Genomic DNA, 19,747 nt, shown 5'->3' on the forward strand with positions numbered 1-19,747 from the left:
CACTCGGGAACCAGCACCAGAGGGGCCCAGTTTGATTGTGGGTAGCTGAGTCAAAGATTGAAATCCGGTGGAGTGGAGCAGGTGCCATTGCTCCCTCTTGGCCCCTCCCCCACGTACAGCATCACAGCACAGCAACCAGCGTTACCCCGCCCCGGGAACACCTAAGGCTCCGCCCCTTAAAGTACCAGATGCAACAAGACAAAAAAAAAAAATGACCCAAATGACAGAACACTTCAAAGCTCCAGAAAAAATACAACTAAGCGAGGAAGAGACAGCCAACCTATTGGATGCACAGTTCAAAACACTGGTTATCAAGACGTTCACAGAATTGGTTGAATTTGTTCGAAAAGTAGATGAAAAAATGAAGCCTATGCTAAGAGAAACAAAGGAAAATGTACAGGGAACCAATAGTGATGCAAAGGAAACTGGGACTCAAATCAACGGTGTGGACCAGAAGGAAGAAAGAAACATCCAATCAGAAAAGAATGAAGAAACAAGAATTCGGAAAAATGAGAGGCTTAGGAACCTCCAGGACATCTTGAAACGTTCCAACATCCGAATTATAGGGGTGCCAGAAGGAGAAGAGGAAGAACAAAAAATTGAAAACTTATTTGAACAAATAATGAAGGAGAACTTCCCCAGTCTGGCAAAGGAAATAGACTTCCAGGAAGTCCAGGAAGCTCAGAGAGTCCCAAAGAAGCTGGACCCAAGGAGGAACACACCAAGGCACACCATAATTACATTACCCAAGATTACACAGAAGGAGAGAATCTTAGAAGCAGCAAGAGAAAAGGACACAGTTACCTACAAAGGGGTTCCCATAAGACTGTCAGCTGATTTCTCCAAAGAGACCTTACAGGCAAGAAGGGACTGGCAAGAATTATTCCAAGTCATGAAAGGCAAGGGCCTACATCCAAGATTACTGTATCCAGCAAAGCTATCATTTAGAATGAAAGGGCAGATAAAGTGCTTCTCAGATAAGGTCAAGTTCAAGGAGTTCATCATCATCAAACCATTATTATATGAAATGTTAAAAGGAGTTACCTAAGAAAAAGAAGATCAAAAATATGAACAGTAAGAATGACAGCAAACTCACAGTTACTAACAACCACACCTAAAACAAAAACAAGAGCAAACTAGGCAAACAACTACGACAGGAACAGAACCATAGAGATGGAGATCACATGGAGGGTTGTCAATAGGGGAGTGGGAGGGGGAGAGGGGGGGAAAGGTATAGAGAATAAGTAGCATAGATGATAGGCGAAAAATAGACAGGGGGAGGGTAAGAATAGTGTAGGAAATGTAGAAGCCAAAGAACTTATAAGTATGACCCATGGACATGAACTATAGGGGGGGAATGTGGGAGGGAGGGCGTGGGCAGGATGGAGTGGAGTGAGTGGGGGGAATGGGACAACTGTAATAGCATAATCAATAAATATATTAAAAAAAGAGAGAACCTGTTTGGCAAAACTGGGGCCTATTCCTGACCAGGAGTCAGCCATGTACAAGCTCCACTAAGTGCAGTTCTGGACCAATAAAGTAACTTCTCTGAATTTCAGATGAGGATTATTCTTGTCCTCTCTGCCTCATAGTGTTGTAAAGACTGTTGGAAACTGAAAGACTCTGTCCCTGTCAGCACTTTGTCAGGTTTTGTGTTAGGCTCTGCTAGGGAATCTAGAATGTGTCTTATATACTGTGAGGGCCTTACTCTATTGCATGGCCTAAGTTTTAAATCTTATCTGGGTGTCAATGATTGGTTTACAAGGGACTTCTATTGTATTCTGGGTCTGTATGCTCCATCTTGCAAACCTGTTGGACTTTTAGTGTGTTTCTTCAGCTCAGCCCCATACCAGCCACTTTTGGACATGTCTCAGGGGGTCTTGTCCCCCCAAGTATGTGGCTCAGCCTTCGGCCAAGGACTCCACAATGCTGTGCTCCACAGATTTCACTGCTTAAATGGATAACAATCATCTTTTAAAAGTTTAATATTTATTGAATTTGGTCAGTTATGCATCCTAGGAAACACCAGTTTCATTTCTACATGTATATGTATATAGATACACAATTTAATTTACCACTAACAGTGGCATATGAGTTCCTGTTGCACCATTCATGAAGTTTTAATATAGTGAAACTTTGTCATTTTATGAGTAACAGAAAATAATATTCACTGAAGTCAGTATAATGGTAGCCCTGGAGAGAAGGAGGAGAATGTCACTGGACAGGTGCACACAAGGAGGTTCTAAGGCATTTGCAGTATTCTATTAATCTAGATGATGTTGGTGAGTAGTGTGCACTGTATTAATTTGTATACTGTACACATTTTATATATTTTAGAATAAAACAAAATTATCATGTTTTGCTATGTATAATGTGGTCCTGTGTATAATGTGCACCCATGTTTTTGGCCCAAATTTTCAGGAAAAATCTTTCATTTACATTTTTTAATTCAATTTTTTATTTAGTTATATTTAGAAACAAAGCTGATTATCATATTTCAGGGTATTATTTTGCATATAGATTATCATTATTGCTTTCTAGAGCTACACTTATAACGCAAAAGCAAAAATAAAAGAATTAAAGCGCTGGCTGATGTGGCTCAGTGAATTGAGTGCCAGTCTGTGAACCAAAAGGTTGCTGGTTTGATTCCCAGTCAGGGCACATTCCTGGGTTGTGGGACAGGTCCCCAGGTGGGGGCGTGCGAGAAGCAACCATTTGATACATTTCTTGCATATCAGTGTTTCTCTCCCTTTTCCTCCCTCCCTTCCCCTCTCTCTTAAATAAATAATATCTTTTTTAAAAAGAATTAAAAACATTTTTATAGATATGGAATGTATCTATACATTCCATACCCATGTATAATGTGCATCCTTATTTTCCCTCAAAAATCTGAGCAAAAAAGTACTCATTATACATGGCAAAATATAGTACTTTAAAATAGCTGGATGAAGAATTTTGAGAGTTTCAAGTTGTTATAATCAAGGGTGGCATTATAAAGAAGAGTTGGGCTTTAACTAGACCCTAAATAATGGATATTATGTATTGCATATAGCAAAACATTGAATCTAGAGCCCACTATTTTTCTAAATATTCCCAACCAAAAAAAAATGACACAAAAAGTGACTTCCATTGGAAGACATTCTTTTTGACTTCAGTTTCTATCAAGTTCGTTCAATCCATTCATTTACTTTACAGATATTCGAGTGCCTGTGAAATGCCAAGCAAAGTGTTAGGCACTTGTGTACAGTGCTGAGGACAGTAAAAAGTCTCTGCTGTCATAGAGTTTGCAGGTCCAAGGTCCTTTATGTTTCCCCTGTCTGTTGAGCTGAGACTAGGAACCTCTTTTTTTATTTGGTGTAAGGTATGTGCTGACCATAAACAACTGAGTCCTCCTTTCTTGCCTTTTTCCTAGGATTCTCTCTCTCTCTCTCTCTCTCTATTTTTCCCCTTAGTTTCTATGGCAGAGGTTTCTTTCTTTTCACCACTGCTAAGACAATTATTGAAAAAAATTCCCCCTTTATAACTTCTATTAAAAATTTCTACCCTTTGATGCATGCCAGAACATCGTCTTGGCTTTCAGGAAGTATTTGGAAATGTACAAAATCAAAACAGGAAATAGGTAGTCCAACTAAGGAAGGTAGCCAGTTGGCTTGATTTTTGAAAGGGGAAAATGGAGAAAAGAGCAATGAGAGCAGAAAGTAGCCTCTGGCGCTGTGAGTCAGCAATCAAATGTTAGGGCCTTGTGATTATTTCTAAGAACAATGGCTGATGAAAATCTTGTGTTTCAAAGAAAGTAGATTGAAGAGTGACCAAGAATTCAATATTAAAGGTATTTAATAAGTCAAATAAAATTTTAGTTTCTAAAACTATCTTCTTCAAAGTTAGTATTACAGTTAGCTATTATACTGTGAACCAAAAGGTTGCTGGTTCAATTCCCAGTCAGGGCACATGCCTGGGTTGTGGGCCAGGTCCCCAGTTGGGGGTGTGCTAGAGGCAACTATTTGATGTATTTCTTGTAATCTATGTAGTTTTTATAGTGCAATACAGATGTACTTAGTCATATCCTGATAAAGGTATAATTTTTATGAATCTACATGTGTGATAAAGTGACATAGAACTGTATAGACACATTTGTGATGTCAATTTACTGTTTTAATTTTGTACTTTAGTTAGGTAAGTTGTAGCCTTTGGAGGGAACTGTGTGGAAGGTGCGCTGGCCCTCTCTGTACTATTTTTCCAGTTTCCAGTGAACCTATTATTATCTCAGAAAGTCCAAAATTTTAAATATGTAGCCATTCTGGTAGATGTATTATTTCATTGTGGTTTTAATTTGTATCTCTCTGATAACTCATAATACTGAAAACCTTTAATATATTTTATTTGGCTAGCTTCTCCTGTGAGGTTATTATTCATTTCTCTCGCTCATTTTTATAGTTTCTTCCTCTCATTGATTTGTAAGAGCGTCCACTGTGTAACTCACCTTTTCAATCTCATATTGTGTCTTCTGGTGAAAAAAAATTTGTTTAATGTAGTACATTTTTATCAACCATTTCCTTTATTCTGATTTTCTTGTTAACAATCCTTCCCTACTCAAATATCATGAAGGAGTATCTTCTAGAAATTTATTTTGATTTTCACATTTAGAACTACAATACACTTCAAATTTATTTTTTTGTGTATGGTATAAGGGTAAATGTGCATTCTGCAGACATTGGGTGCACTTAATGTCTATTTAAGCCAAGTTTCTTAACAATTCTATAGAGCCATAAACTATTCAGGGGTGTCAAACCTTTTGGCATCTTTGGACCACACTGGAAAAAGAGTTGTCTTGGGCCACACATTAAATACACAAACACTAACGAAACAAACAAACAGAAAATCTCACAATGTTTTAAGTAAATTTATGATTTTGTGTTGTGCTGCATTCACAGCCATCCTGGGCTGCATGTGGCTAGCAGGCTGTGAGTTGGACAGCCCTGTGAGTGAATCTCATAAAGATAGTTTTACATAAAAGAAGCCATGCATCATGATTCCATTTTTATAAATTTGGAAAATAGGCAAAAATGAATCCATAGTGTTGAAGTCAACACATTAATTATCTTTAGGGAGAGCGGGAGGGTAGTGATGGAAAGGGACATGAAGTGTACTTCTAGGTGCTAGTAATGTCTTCACCTGAATGGTGGTTACACAGGTCTGTTCACTTTCAACTACTACTCATTGAGATGTATACTTACGGTTTGTACACTTACTATTGTGTGCTTGTATGTGGATATATATATATGTTATATCTTAATGAATTGGTTTTAAAAGTTGAAATCAAACAAACGTACTGTTTGTGTTTCCATCAGGGTAAAAACTATGTTATTTATCTCTGGCATATGATAAACATAAAATAAGTGTTTATTGAAGTGAGCATTGCTAATAGCAAGCTCTGTAGCAAGATTAAGGAACAGTGAGGAGTAATGATTCTGAATTAGCTTGAAGAGCTTATTGGAGACTTTTGGGAAAGCAATTTCGGTAAACGGGTAAGAGCTGAAGTAATCAGTTAAGGCATTTTTATGAAAAAAATAGCTTCTAATTTAAAGGCGAATAGGATCTAGTAAATGGTGTGATGGCTCAAGTAACAATTCATGTTTGAAGACAGAAGGAAAAGATCATTCAATTATCTCTTAAGAGCAAAGTACAACTGTTTTGTAATGATGATATTTAATTTGGTTCATCTGACAACTACTTCTGCTATTTTTTTTAACTTGCTTAAACACTCTGTAGATGTTGCTCTGCAAAGGGTCAGAGATCCATTAGCACTGAGTGGTGTAGATGGGACATAGGGTTTTGTGGGGGGGGAATTATAAGCAATAGTAAAGTGCAAGCAGTCCCTCTTTTTTATTCCACAGCTTAGGCCAGACATGGATGGTCTTCACACAGCATGGCCAAGTGGCCTTCCAGTAGAGAATGGCCTCCACCTCCCTGATGCTGTACGTATGTGGAGGTCAGGGCAGAGAACAGCTAAGTGACCATGTAACAATAGAAAGGGGAGGCTTCAGGAGCCCCAGGGGCAGAGATTCTTGCTGGGAGCTGGCAACTCAGACCTACTGAGCCTCTTTGCTGCTAACCTTATGAAAACGGTTTGGAACGAAACCTCCAGGGCCATCTAGATTTATCTTTTATTACATGTTTCCCTGAATATAAATAGTTAGAAAATAAAGTGAAAACTTCTTCACCTGGTATTAAACATCTAGTAGCTTTCTCCAACTTATCAGGCCTTTTTTGCCACTGGTTCTACACAAATTTTCTCTTTCATTGGATTAGTTTCTAATAAATGATTGCTTACTCCAAGCTTCTCATCTTTGCTCACATTGCCTAATTTACAATGCTTTTTTTTTCTCTAAATTCTCGCTCTTCAAGAGCTGCCTTTGTCCCATCTCTTCTGTGATACTTTCCTGATCTCAATTCTTATACCAAATGTTATCACTTTCCATGTACTACCTAATATTAGTTTTTATATGTACTACGTTTCCTCCTTTCTAACTTGTAAATTCTTTATGGGTAGGGAACATGTATTGGATTACTTAGTAACCTTTATAATACCCTAGTGGTCTAGTGTATAAATGCTCAGCAAATAATTAATGATTAGAATGTATGCTCTTATAATGTATTTTAAATATAATATTTCAGGATTCTCTATGCCTCTTTAGACTTTGAATATGGTTATTAAGTGGAATGCTAGATTCTTTATTAGAACATCTTTTTATTCTGTTGCAATTAATCCCTGTTTTAAAAACTCATTTTTTGAGGTTGGTATCAATTATTGTGTGTTGGTTACACTGTCAGCTAGTTTAGTAATTAGATTCCTCCATTCTACTTCAGCAAGAAGTTGAGAACTTTAAGAAGCTAAATCTCATTAGTAAAGAGCAGTTTGAAAACCTAACACCTGAACTTCCTTTTGAGCCAAACCAAGAAGTTCCTGTAGCAACTTCGCAGTCCAGGCAAGGTATGTAAATAAATGCTTTTGTGTTAAGTGTCTTAATACTATTAAAGCAATTCTAAATTGTTTTTAAAGTCTGCTTTATTTATTTGAAAACATGTAGGTATCTTGGGTAAAAGGCTAGAATTTTAAAATTCAAATTTTTATTTATCTTTTGGTGAATTTGAAAACATCATAGAGATGTAAAAATACAGATTGTAAAGTTGGTAAGACAGCCTTGTAGTAAATGGACAGAGTCTGAGTCCCACCTTTACTCTTTTTTTTTTTTTTTAATGAAGAAGGATATGCTTATTGATTTTAGAGAGAGAGAGTAATGGAAAGAGAGAGAGACACTGATGTGAGAAACTTTGATTGGTTGCCTCCTGTATGTGCCCTGACTGGGTGTCAAACCCACAACCTGGGCATGTGTCCTGACTGGAGATGAACCCTTCACCTTTTGGTGTATGGGACAATGCTCCAAGCCACACCATCCAGGGCTCCCACCTTACTCTTGGTGAGTAGGCAGGTACTTACAAAGGTGACATAGGAGCCATGTGTTACACCACCAGCCCAAACCCAGATGCTCACTTAAAAGTAGGTAGAATCAGTTGGTTCTTTATGTGTCTCTCTTGATTTTGAGATTGCGAGAATGTTTCTCTTCTCAAAATAAAGAAAAGTCTTCACAGACTTGCTGATTTTTAAAAATATACCGCTGGCTCATTCTTTCGTTTTAAGATGTTAGCTTTGTGTCAAAATGTAAATACATTTTAAATCATCACAAAGTTAATCTGACTTTTTCAGGCAAGTGTAAGTGATTTTGCTTCAGTCTTTTCTGAAGTGAGGTTAAAGAAAAACTTTTAATTTGGAAAACTTGAAACATACACAAAAATAGAGCAAATTATATTTGAAAACCCCCATATACTTACTACCTAACCATTAGCTACTTTATTATACCATAGTCAATTTTGTTTCATCTCAAAGCCACTCATTTGTCTTTACCTGCCACTTGATTCTTTTGAAGAAACTCCCAATCATATTATTCATATTTTTTGTCCCTAAATATTTCTGTACATGTCTTTAAAAATATAAGGACTGTACCTTTTAACATAAGTAACACAGTAATTTCTTTTTTTAATTTTTTAAAAGATTTTATTTATTTGTTTTTAGAGAGGGGATGGGAGGGAGAAAGAGAGGGAGAAAAACATCAATGTGTGGTTGCCTGTCACATACCCAAAACTGGGGACCTGGCCCTCAACCCAGACATGTGCCCTGACTGGGAATCGAACTGGTGACCCTTTGGTTCACAGGCTAGCACTCAGTCCTCTGAGCCACACCAGCCAGGGCAGTAACACAGTAATTTCTCAATATCAAATAATTAGTTTTCAAATTTCCTCATTCATCATGTTTAAGAAAAAAATTAATATCCATGTAAGTTGCAAACATGGCAATAGGTTGGTACAGCTTTTTTAGTCTGTAGGTTTATACTATTATTTGTCCATGCAATTTATTGTTGAAGAAACAGGATTGTTTATCCTATTGAACTTTTCACATTGTGAATTTTATTGATTGCATCCTCATGGGTTCCTTCAGCCTGTTTTCTGGTCCTGAATTTTCTGTAAATATTATTTTGATACAAAGGCTGATGATATTGAGGCTCAGATTTTTGCATTTGATACATATTTTTAAAGGAAGCTTTTCTTTTCATTGATCCATACTTTATTTTTCCCAGTTGTGTTATTTTCAGCTCTAATCTTTTAATACTTCTTTCTGCTTAGTTTGGGTTTATTTTGCTACCCATTTTCTAGTTTCTTAAGATGGAAGCTTAGATAATTGATTTGAGAACCTTCTTTTCTATAATAAGCAATTAATGTTATAAATTTTAAGCACCGTTTAAGGTGCATCTCACAGATTTTTGTATATTTTCATTTTCATTCAATTCCTAATATTTTCTAACTTATTTTGTATTTTTTCTTTTACCTATCAGTTATTTGGAAGTGGTTTTGTTTAATTTATTTATATTTGGATATATTCCTGATATGTTTTTAAAGATTTTACTTATTTTTAGATAGAGGGGAAGGGAGGGAAAAAGAGAGGGAGAGAAACATTCATTGATTGCCCATTGTAGGTGCCCTGACCAGGGACTGAACCCCCAACCCAGGCATGTGCCCTGACCCAAAATTAAATTGGAGGCCTTTTGCTTTACAGGACGAAGCCCAATCAGCTGAGCTACACTGGTCAGAGGGAAGTTTAAATTATTGATTTGAGACTTTTTCTGTTAATAGGCATTTAATCATGTGTATTTTCCTTTAAGCATTGTTTTAACTGCATTTCACAAATTTTGATACGTTTTGTTTTAACTTTCCTTCCCTTCAAAATATTTTCATTTCTCTTAAAACCTCCTCTTTGGTCCATGGATTATTTAATAACATGTTTAAATTTCTTTTTTACCAGTCTTACTGATGTATGGTGTTGAGGTTTATTTTATGACCCACAACATGGTCTGTCTTGGTGAATGTTTCATGTGCATTTAGGAAGAATATTTATACTGCTGTTTTTGAGTGGAGTGTTCTATACGTATCTATTACAATCAGTTGATTGGTGGTATTGATGATTCCTTGGCTGATTTTTTGTCTGCTACCTCTACCCCTGAGAGAGGTGTTGAAATCTTCAATTATAACTGTAAATATGTCTATTTTTCCTTTAAGTCCAGCCAGTTTTTTATTTATTTTGAAGCTCTTCTTTTATGTGTATTATACCTTCAGGTTTATTGTGGCTTCTTAGTGAGTTTACCTTTTTATCAGTATAAACTGTCCTTTTCCCCTGGTCATTTTCTTTGCTCTGAAATGTAGTTTATCTGATTTTCATGTAGACTTACCAGCTCTCTCTGTATATGGTATATCTTTTTTTATCCTTTTACTTGTAACCTATTTAATTATCTTTGAAGTGAGTTTATTATAGAGATCATATAGTTGGGTCATTTTTAAATTTAATCTGACAATCTGTCTTTGAATTTGGTGTGTTTAGACTGCATATACTTAAATGTAATTATTGATATGTTTAGATTTAGATTGAGTATTTGTCATTTTCTATTTATTCTGTGCTTTTTATTTATGTTTCCCTTTTTCTGCCCTCTTTGGGTAATTTGTAAGTTTTTTTATTTGCATTTTAATTTATCTATGATGAGCTTGGCCACATATATCTATTTCGTATAGCTTTTTTAGTAGTTGTTCTAGGGCTTGCAAAATACACACTTAACTTTCACAGTTTATTTAGAATCAGTATTTTACTATTTCAATAGGAATATAGAAACCTTATTTCCATACAGATTTTTTTTGTGCTATAGTCATATATTCACACATTGAAAATTCTATCAGTGTTATATTTGTTATTTTAATTATCTTGTATATTTTAAAGAACTTAAAAAGAGAATAGTCTGATATGTTATTTATATATAAATTTTAAATTTATATATAAATTATTTTTACCATTTCTATTGTTCTTACTATCTTTTGTTACATTCTAAATTTCCTGCTGGCATCATTTCCTTCTGTTAGAAGTACTTTCTTTAGCAATTTTTTAAGAATAGTTGTGCTATGATTTAGTTTAGTTTCCTTCATCTGTTGAGGTTTTCATTTCACCTTCATTCCCAAAGGACATTTTCATGGTTATATAATTCTGGAGAGACAGCCATTTTTGTCTGAGCAATTTAAAATGGTCAGTCACTTCTCTCGAGCCTTACGGTTTCTGATTTTTTAAAAAATGTAATCATTCAGATTGTTTCCTTATACAAATTAGTTACTTTTCTGTAGCTACTTTGCAGAATTTTTATTTAAGTTTTCAGCAATTAGAGTGTGATGTGTCTGAGCTCTTATATCTTCAAAAACAATTTTTTCTTAAATACCTGCACTCTTCTTCCTCTCCTAAGACCTTTTGTGGTTGTCCTCCAGGTTCCTGAGGCTAGGTTAATTTTTCCAATTGTCTCTTTATTGTTCAGATTAGTTCAATGCTGATACTGGCTTTTTAAAATATTTTCTCTTTATTATTATTGTAAGCAGTTTAATTGTGATTGATTTGGTGTAATATTCTTCATGTTCTTCTGCTTCAGCCTTTAGTTTTGGATTAATGTGTTTATATATTTTTAATCAAATTGGAAAACTTTCAGCCATTATTTTAAATAACATTTTGCCCTGGCTGATGTGGCTCAGTTGGTTGGAGCGTTGTCCCAGGTTTCGGGAACCTGTCCCGAAAGGTTGCAGATTGCATTCCTGGTCAGGGCACATACCCAGGATGTGGATTCGATCCCCAGTCAGGGTGGGAATGAGAGGCAACTAATCCACGTTTCTCTCTCATATCCATGCCTCTTTCTCTCCTTCCCCACTCCCTCTCTTCCTCCTTCCCTCCCTCCCCCCTTCCTTCCTTCCTTTCTCTCTAAAAGCAATGATCGGTGAGGATAAAAATAAATAATTAAATAAATGGGTTGTATGGTATGTAAATTACATAAAGCTTTTTAAATAAATTCATTAATGTTTTAAATTTTAAAAATGTATATGTTTTTGTACTTTTTTCTGTTTCCTCCTTTAAGACTCCAGTTGCTTGTATATTAGGCTACTTGAAGTCCCTGTAGCTCACTCATGTTCTTTTTTTTTTTTGGTCTCTTTTTTTCTACATTTTGGGTAATTTCTACTCCTGCATTAGTCTTTTTCTGCAGTGCATAATCTATTTTTAAACCCACCTGATGTGAGGGGTTTTTTTTGCAGACAAATTGTAAATTCGTTATTTGGATCCATAGCTGTCTGACCACTCTGGTTCAGTGGTTGGCAAATCATGATCCATAGGTGAAAACTGGAACATCACGATCTGTGTAATCTGCCCACACCCTTCATTTACACATGGTCTATGTTTGTGCTACAATGGCAGAATTGAGCAGTTTCAGCTGAGACTTTGTGACCAGAAAAGTAAAAAATATTAATATGTGGCATTTACAGAAATTTTTGAATTTATTAAAAAAAAGTGTCATTTGTCATGTAGTATTTTTATTATCAGCCTTTATTGAACACAAACAGCATAATATTATGTTCTGTTTTTTATAAAGGTAATTCCTGTTTTATAAAGCCATTGAGGACTATGGGCAAACTTCATATGGTCCAGGCACACAGCTGTGCAATGATTTGATTTGGTAGCAATAAACTTTGGAAAACAGTTTTTTTTTTTCTTTTAGATTTTATTTATTTATAGAGAAGGGAATGGAGGGAGAAAGAGAGGGATAGAAACATCCATGTGTGAGAGATACATTCATCAATTGCCTCTTGTGCACTCCCAACCAGGGACTTGGCCCACAACCCAGGCACGTGCCCTGACTAGGATTCAAACTGGTGACCTTTCAGTGTGCAGGCCAACATTCAGTCCACCAAGCCACACCAGCCAGGGCTGGAAAATCTTTTAAGTGGTAGAATAGTTAGCACACCCGTAGGCCACTAGATCTTAAACTTTAGCAAGTATCAAATTTACCTGTAAAGCTTGTTAAAACAAAATAAAGGGCTCTGTACCCAGTGTTTCTGGTTTAGTAAGTGGAAGTGGGACCAAAAAATACGCATTTCTAACAAGCTCCCAGGTCATGCTAATACCACTGGTTGGGAATGCACTTTGAAAATGAGTGCTTTAGCCCAGTCCTTCAAAATATCAGACTTCTCTGATAAACTTAGCAGAAACTGTGTAGTAAAGGATCACAGTTGAGGTTCTCTGAGGAGCGGATAGATGGTCTAGTCTTCTGTTTTTTACAGCATTATTGAGGCACAATTTACATACCATAAAATTAACCCACACTAAGTGTAGATATAGTTGTACACCATCACCACAATTCAGTTTTAGGACCGTTTCCTCCTGCTAAAAGTTTCCTCATCATTTGCAGTCAACCTCAACACTGAACTTCGTTTGAAGTAACCAGTGGTGTGTGTTCTGTCTGTATGTTTTTGTACTTCCTAGAAGTTTTATATAAATGGAATCATGTATCTGGCTTCTTTCAGTAAATATATTTTTGAGGTTAATCCATGTTGTGGCTTATGTCAGTACTTTGCTCCTTTTAGTTGCTAAGTAGTATTCTATAGCATGGACATGGCACAATTTGTTTATTCAGTTGATGAATATTTGGGTTTTATCCACTTTTGGCTATCACGAAAAACATTATTTTGAACATTCATGTACAAGAGATATTCCATGATTTTGATTTAAAAGAAGTTATATATCTAGATGATACTCATATGTCATTTGAGGCTTGTACCTGGTTGAAGAAACAACTTTAATATGTTCTTTCTTAATCTCCTATAAATATTTTATACTCATTATTCTCTTAGCTACTTTTTGATAATATGTCAAGGTATTGTAAATTGGTCTATGATATGCTGTAAAAATTCTGTAAAATACTTCAAGATAACAAAAGTACTCTGTAGATGGGTTAAATTCTTACTGAGTTAAACCTGATGTGAAATAAATGTAAAACTGGAATCTCACTTTTTAATAGGAAAATGTTGATATATAAAATAAAGTAGGGAGAGCTATGTAACCCCTTTGTACTTATCTCACCTAATGTCAACAAGTGTTAATAGTTTGATACTCTTTTCTCATCTGTACCTTGTTCCCCATCTGTTTCTGGTATTTCATATTGAATCTCAAACATATCATTCCTTCTATAAATAGTCACTGTATGTTGCAAACTATTATATATAAATTTTCATGATACCATTATTTCACATGAAATAGAATTAATTTCTTAACATTACTACCCAGTTTATGTTTGGTTGTACCTGATTGTATGAAATACGTCTTCTCCAAATTGGTTGTTTGAATGTGGACCAGACAGGGTACACATACCACATTTGATTGATGGGACCAGTAAGTCACTCTTAGTCTACACTCATTTCTCTTCTTTTGTTTTTTCTGTGCCAATGATTTGTCAAAGAAACAGGTTAATTTGTATAGAATTGCTTATGGTTTACTTGATTGCATCCTCATACCGTTTAATGTTTGTTTATTCTTCTGTTTCTTATAAACTGGTATTTAGATATAGAGGCTTTAGTATACTCAGGATTTTTCTTTTTCTGGTGGCTAGACTATTAGGAGTTGATGTTTACTTCCTACTGCATCATATGTCTTCTAGGCTCCCTTTTACTGGTGTTTTGATTGATCATTAGGTTTAGATGTTATCAGCCTGATTTATTCATCATAAAGTTTCCCTTCAACTTTTTAAGACTTCCTTTTGAGATCAGTTTTAGGCTCACAGCAAAATTAAGGTGCAGGCACAGAGATTTCCCACGTTCTCTATGCCCACAACTTGCTTGGCCATCACCCGTCGGGATGGGTGTTGTTTCCCCCTAGCAACATCCCGCATGAAAGTTAGAATCAATGACCCTGCAATGGACTCATCAAAATCACCCAAAGTCCACAGTCTACATTAGTGTTTTCTCTTGGTGTTGCACATTCTATGGCTTTGAACAAATTTACATGGACATGCACCCATTATTAGAGTGTCATACATAGTATTCTTACTGCTCTAAAAGTCACTCACTGAAAGTCAGTGGTTTACATTGGTTTCACTCTTGGAGTTCTTCGTCCTTTGAGAATCACGTACCTACTATGATACTCTCATACAGAATAGTTTCACTGCCCCCAAAAACCCTGTTTTGGCTGTTCATCCCCTCCCTCCCCCAACCACTGGCAATCACAGATCTTTTTACTGTCCGTAGTTTCCATTTCCAGAATGGTGAATAGTTGAAACCACACAGTATGCAGCCTTTTCAGATTGGATTCTTACACTTAATTATATGCATTTAAGGTTCCTCCATGGTCTTTCATGGCTTGATAGCTCATTTTGTTGTAGCACTGCATAATATTCCATTGTCTAAGTGTACCACAATGTATTTATCTATTACCTACTAAAGGACATCTTGGTTGTCTCCAAGCTTGGGCAATTATGACTAGGGCTGCTATAAATGTCCATGTGCAAGGTTTTGTGTGGATGTAAGTTTTCAACTCCTTTGGATAAGTTGAAGGAGGGCAATTACTAGATAGTATAGTAAGAGTATTTTTAGTTTAGTAAGAAATCACCAAACTGTCTTCCATGCTGCTTGTACTGTTTTGCATTCCCACCACCAATGAATGAAAGTTCATTCCTATTGCTCCACATCCGCTCTAACGTTTGGTGTCGTCAGCGTTCTGGATTTTGGTCATTCTAATAGGCGTGTTGTGGTAGCTCGTGTTAATTTACATTTCCCTGATGATGTGTGATGTGGAGCGTCTTTTTATTGCTTTTTTGCCATCTTTACATCATCTTTTGTTCAGATCTTTGATCCATTTTTTAATTTAGGGTGTTATTTTTGAGTTTTAAGAGTTCTTTGTTTATTTTGGATAACAATGCTTTATCAACTGTGTCTTTCGTGAATATTTTCTCTCAATCTGTGGCTTGTCTTCTCATTCTCTTAACAGTGCTGTTTGCACAGCAGACATTTTTAATTTTAATGAAGTCCAGCTTATCAATTATTTCTTTCATGGATCATGGCTTTGTTGGTATTGAATTTCCCTTCAACATTTTACCAAATGATGGTAGGCAGTCATGGTGAATGTTCCCTAGATCTTCTGTTTCATTAAAGTTGCAAGCAGGTCCTTGAATAATGTCATTTCATTCAACAGCAATTTGTTACAATGTTGATGAGATGCCATAGGAACTTAACTCTTGTTCATATCAATTAGCCTGTGCTAAAATTGGTTTCATTATATGTTTCAATTAAAGTTACAGAACCTATCGTTGACATTAATTGTGGACTTAAAATGATCTTTTTGTATCATTCCTTCTGTATTTCTTACCTTCAGTTCTTTGAAGAATATTCTTTTATCAGTTTTTTTGTGGTTACCCTGATGCTCAATTTTTACAGGAAAGGAAGGGTAATAACTTCTTTTTATTCTGTTTATCAATTTTCAGAATAATGAGTTAGTGCCTCAGCAACCTACAAATATGATTAAGGTTTAAGGTACCCTTATGAACTTAGGGAGCTTATTTATTTGATGTGTTTAATTAATTTCAGTCATGATTGTCAGTGGTCAGATCACTTCATTTTACTGGTGGGGTCCCCTAAAGTTTTCCATTGTGTCCTCATGACCTAAGCTAGTATTTTCTTTAGTAACCTCATTGCTGTCTGGCTCAAGATTTCCCAGGCTCCTGTTACATTTTGTGTTCCACACCTTATTTCCTTTGGAGACCAAATCAGTGAGAAATGGAATTTAGGGACTACAGTCTGGTTGCTAGTAACCTTATTGTTTCTAGGTTGTTATGGCTCCTAGATCTTTAACAAAAGCACTGGATTTTACATATATTTCAGTATAGGGTCATGCATTTATTTATTTATTTAGTACAAGGTAAAACAGCATTAACACAGTTCAGTTAAGCTATCAGTCACTTGGTAGGGACATACTTTCCCCAGGTCCTTTTTTAGGAGCTGGTGTACTAACCTGAGACTGTGGCCCTTGCTTTCAGGGAGGCTCTGGACTTGGCTTTAGCATCTAATGGGATGATATGTAGAAAATAAATTTCTATTTAATAAATCAATAAATGGATAAAATGCAGAATAAGCAATATCAGGAAAGTCTTATACTTCATAATAAAGAGCCTAGACTTTGACAAGAGGCAAAAGAGAAACACTTGAGAGAGTTTAGGTAGAAATTCAAAACGACCTAATTTGCTTCTCAGAATGTTCATTCTGGTAACAGTAAGGAAAATGGATTAGGAGGGGAGATGACAAAGAGAGGGAGAGTAGATAATAGAGGGGTAAGTTCACTTTTGAGTTTACAAACTTGTGTGTAGAATAGTGCTTGCCATATAGTGGGCATTCAGTATTTGTTGAATGAATGAACAAAAGGTTACTATGAATCTAAAGTTAAGTCTGAAGAAAAATCATACAGAAAGGGAGCCTACATTTATGACACTCCTACTTGATTCATGTGCTTGCTTGCTTAGTATCTTACCATAGGATTTTCACAAACTAATTAGTGAATCAACCCAGTAGAAAAATAGTCAAAGGATGTGAATGGCAAGCTCATGAAAGGGGAAATCTGAGCAATGACTATACATATGAAAATATGCTTCACTAATAACCAAGGAAATACAAATATCATTTAAATCTCACATGGTGGAAGAATACTTAGAAGTCTGAACAAAACCCAGTCTTGACCAGAAGATATTGCTGGGACTTTTCCATGCTGCTGGTGGGATTACAAATTGGTAAAGCCTCTATGGAAAGCAGCTTGTAGTCAGCATTCAGTAAGTCAGAAGATGCTTTTGACGTTCATCTCAGCATTTCCATTTTGAACATAAACACTGGAGAAATGCTCACACTTGTACCAGGAGACATGTTCAAGAATCTTTATAGTAGAATTCTTCATTATACCAAAAAATTGGAAATAGCATAAATGTGGATCTTCAGGCGAAGAGATATATTTTAATATATTTATATAACAGCATAATATTCTGCAGTAATATGAATAAACCAAAGCTATGCAAATAGAACTTGAATATTTAAGTCACAAACAAAATATTGACTGAAAAGCTTTCAAAATGATGTCCCTTATATAAAGTTAATTATGCAGAATAATGTTATTAAATGTATAATAATAGATTAAAATGTCCAATTTAAGACATTTAATATGTCTTATCTGTGAGTAGGAAAAGCAAAGTATGGTTAGGGAAGGTTAGACAGTGGGCTCCAGGCTTTTTTTTCTCTTAATAAAAAATGCCAGAGGCAGCAAAATTAAAATTTAGAAAAGCTAGGTAATATGTAGACTGGTACCTTTTAATTTTAATGTATTTAAAATGTTTCTAATGCAGAAATCCTTTGAGAGTAGAGAATTTAAGAATTACCCTTTTTCTCAAAGTAAAATACTGTCCTAGAATCTAAATACTTTAATAATTTTTTACTTTTTCAGATTTGACTGATTAATTAGCTCAGAAGCTCTTTGTTGTTTCAGAAGTATCTTCAGCAACAATGGCCTGTTCGCTGCCAACAGCAGTTCCAGAATCTCCTAGAATTTACCCTTCGAGGACATCCAGAATACCTCGAACACCCAGGTTACACGATCCAAACAAAACACCAAGATTTTATCCTGTTGTTAAAGAACCAAAAGCCATTGATGTAAAGGTACACAAAACAACCAGGAATATAAAGTCTGCACTTTGTATCCTTTAACATTACAAAATGAGGCTTTCTAGTTTCCATCACATTCAAAGACATATATTTTAGATTGTGAGAATTTTTTAAAAAATGATATTTTTACCATAGTGATGTTTTCTCAGGTTAGGGAGTAACTTCTTTACAGTTGGGTAGTATAACTAAAGATCATCAGAAGGTGTAATGAAGAATACTAAGAAGAATACATACTAAGTTGTATATTTTTAATACTTGGGTTGAAACCTAGCCAAGGGCCTTGTTTAAATTTTGTAACTTGTATGTGATATGTTTGAGTTTTGTGACTTCATATGATTTCATAATGTGTCATCCACAGTATGAAAATGTTGGAGTTGGTTTACAGTCAGAGGGTTTTAATTTACTTGTGAAGTTCACACCCGTGAAAGTGATTGCAATGTTTGACTTTTCTTTAGAGTCCAAGAAAGAGAAAAACAAGACATAGTACAAATCCCCCTCTGGAGTGTCATGTCGGTTGGGTAATGGATTCCAGAGATCACGGGCCCAGAGCATCCTCTGTTAGGTACTGTACTTGTCACATATTGCTTTGTTCTTGATTTTGAGTTTGATGAAAATAGTTACTAATTAGATATTTATAAATACTTAAACATTAATTTGTTAGCAAATAATAAAACAATGAAAATACTAAAAAAAACCAAAGAGGGAAAAGTAAATGCTCTTGGATGATCTGATCTTTTTTCTATTCTTTCTCTGATAAATTTAATTGATCTATATTCCAGTTTACTGATTCTTTCCCCAGCTCTGTCCTGTCCAGTATGCTGATAAGCCCATCAAAGGAATTCTTCTGATATCTGTGTCATCGGCAGTTTTTCACTAATCTCTAATTGACTTCCTCAAAGGAGTGGGGCTTCTGAGCCTATCTGTACCCTACATTTCTCAGCAGGTGCCTTTGCCCTCTATTGTACAGCAGGAATTCTTTATTTCCTTTCTCTTATCTCTCACTGCCCCTTCTTTTAAAAGGTCTTTTTTTCTGGCTCTTTGTGATGTGTGTCAGTAATGGTTCTGTCATTGTAGTGAAATTATTTAATGCCAACTAACACTTACTATACTCTTTCAATGATTCCCCAGGCACTGTGCTCAATGTTTTTTACAGGCATTATATAAGTTTTTGTATATGTCTTCTTCAGACAGTAAATTCATGGATGGCAGAACCTCAGTGCCTGGCATAGGTGGTACTCAATAAATGACCAGATTAACGAAACTACCTTCCACATGCGAAGACACTTATGTAATCTTGTGTGAACAAATGGCGTTGCATATAGAACTTCTTGTAAAATTTTAATTTTTCCCTGGTTTATTTGGTTTACATGGTTCCTAGTCCTATAGAGACATTTTCAAAGCACATTTATCCTTTCCCAAGAGCCTCCTAAATTTCAACTGGTTTTGCTTGTTTAGAAAAGTGATATTAGCCTTGGAAATTTACATGTAAAATATTAATTAACCACATAGGAAAAAGGGTTTTTCCTGCATTTTGGAAATTAAATGCACCATAGGCAAGTTAAACTTTTATTCATCCTTCAACAAAATTTTTTTGAAT

At 35.5% G+C, this 19,747-nt stretch overlaps 1 protein-coding gene across 8 annotated transcripts in view; it reads left to right on the forward strand.

Annotated features, from left to right (window-relative positions):
• Positions 1 to 19,747, forward strand: part of LARP1B (La ribonucleoprotein 1B) — a 75,112-nt gene that overhangs the window by 47,494 nt on the left and 7,871 nt on the right. For 2 of the 8 annotated variants that reach the window (XM_024568566.3, XM_045202319.2), the window contains exons 12-15: positions 5,895 to 5,975; positions 6,868 to 6,991; positions 17,975 to 18,144; positions 18,606 to 18,712. In XM_024568566.3, the coding sequence (XP_024424334.2) occupies positions 5,895 to 5,975; positions 6,868 to 6,991; positions 17,975 to 18,144; positions 18,606 to 18,712 (482 nt within the window). Of the gene's footprint in view, positions 1 to 5,894; positions 5,976 to 6,867; positions 6,992 to 17,932; positions 18,145 to 18,605; positions 18,713 to 19,747 lie in introns of those variants that run through there. The other 6 variants (XR_006656647.2, XM_045202318.2, XM_071219151.1 and 3 more) reach the window with 6 other exon arrangements.

The sequence above is a fragment of the Desmodus rotundus genome, chromosome 9, assembly GCF_022682495.2.
Source record: "Desmodus rotundus isolate HL8 chromosome 9, HLdesRot8A.1, whole genome shotgun sequence".
NCBI lineage: Eukaryota > Metazoa > Chordata > Mammalia > Chiroptera > Phyllostomidae > Desmodus > Desmodus rotundus.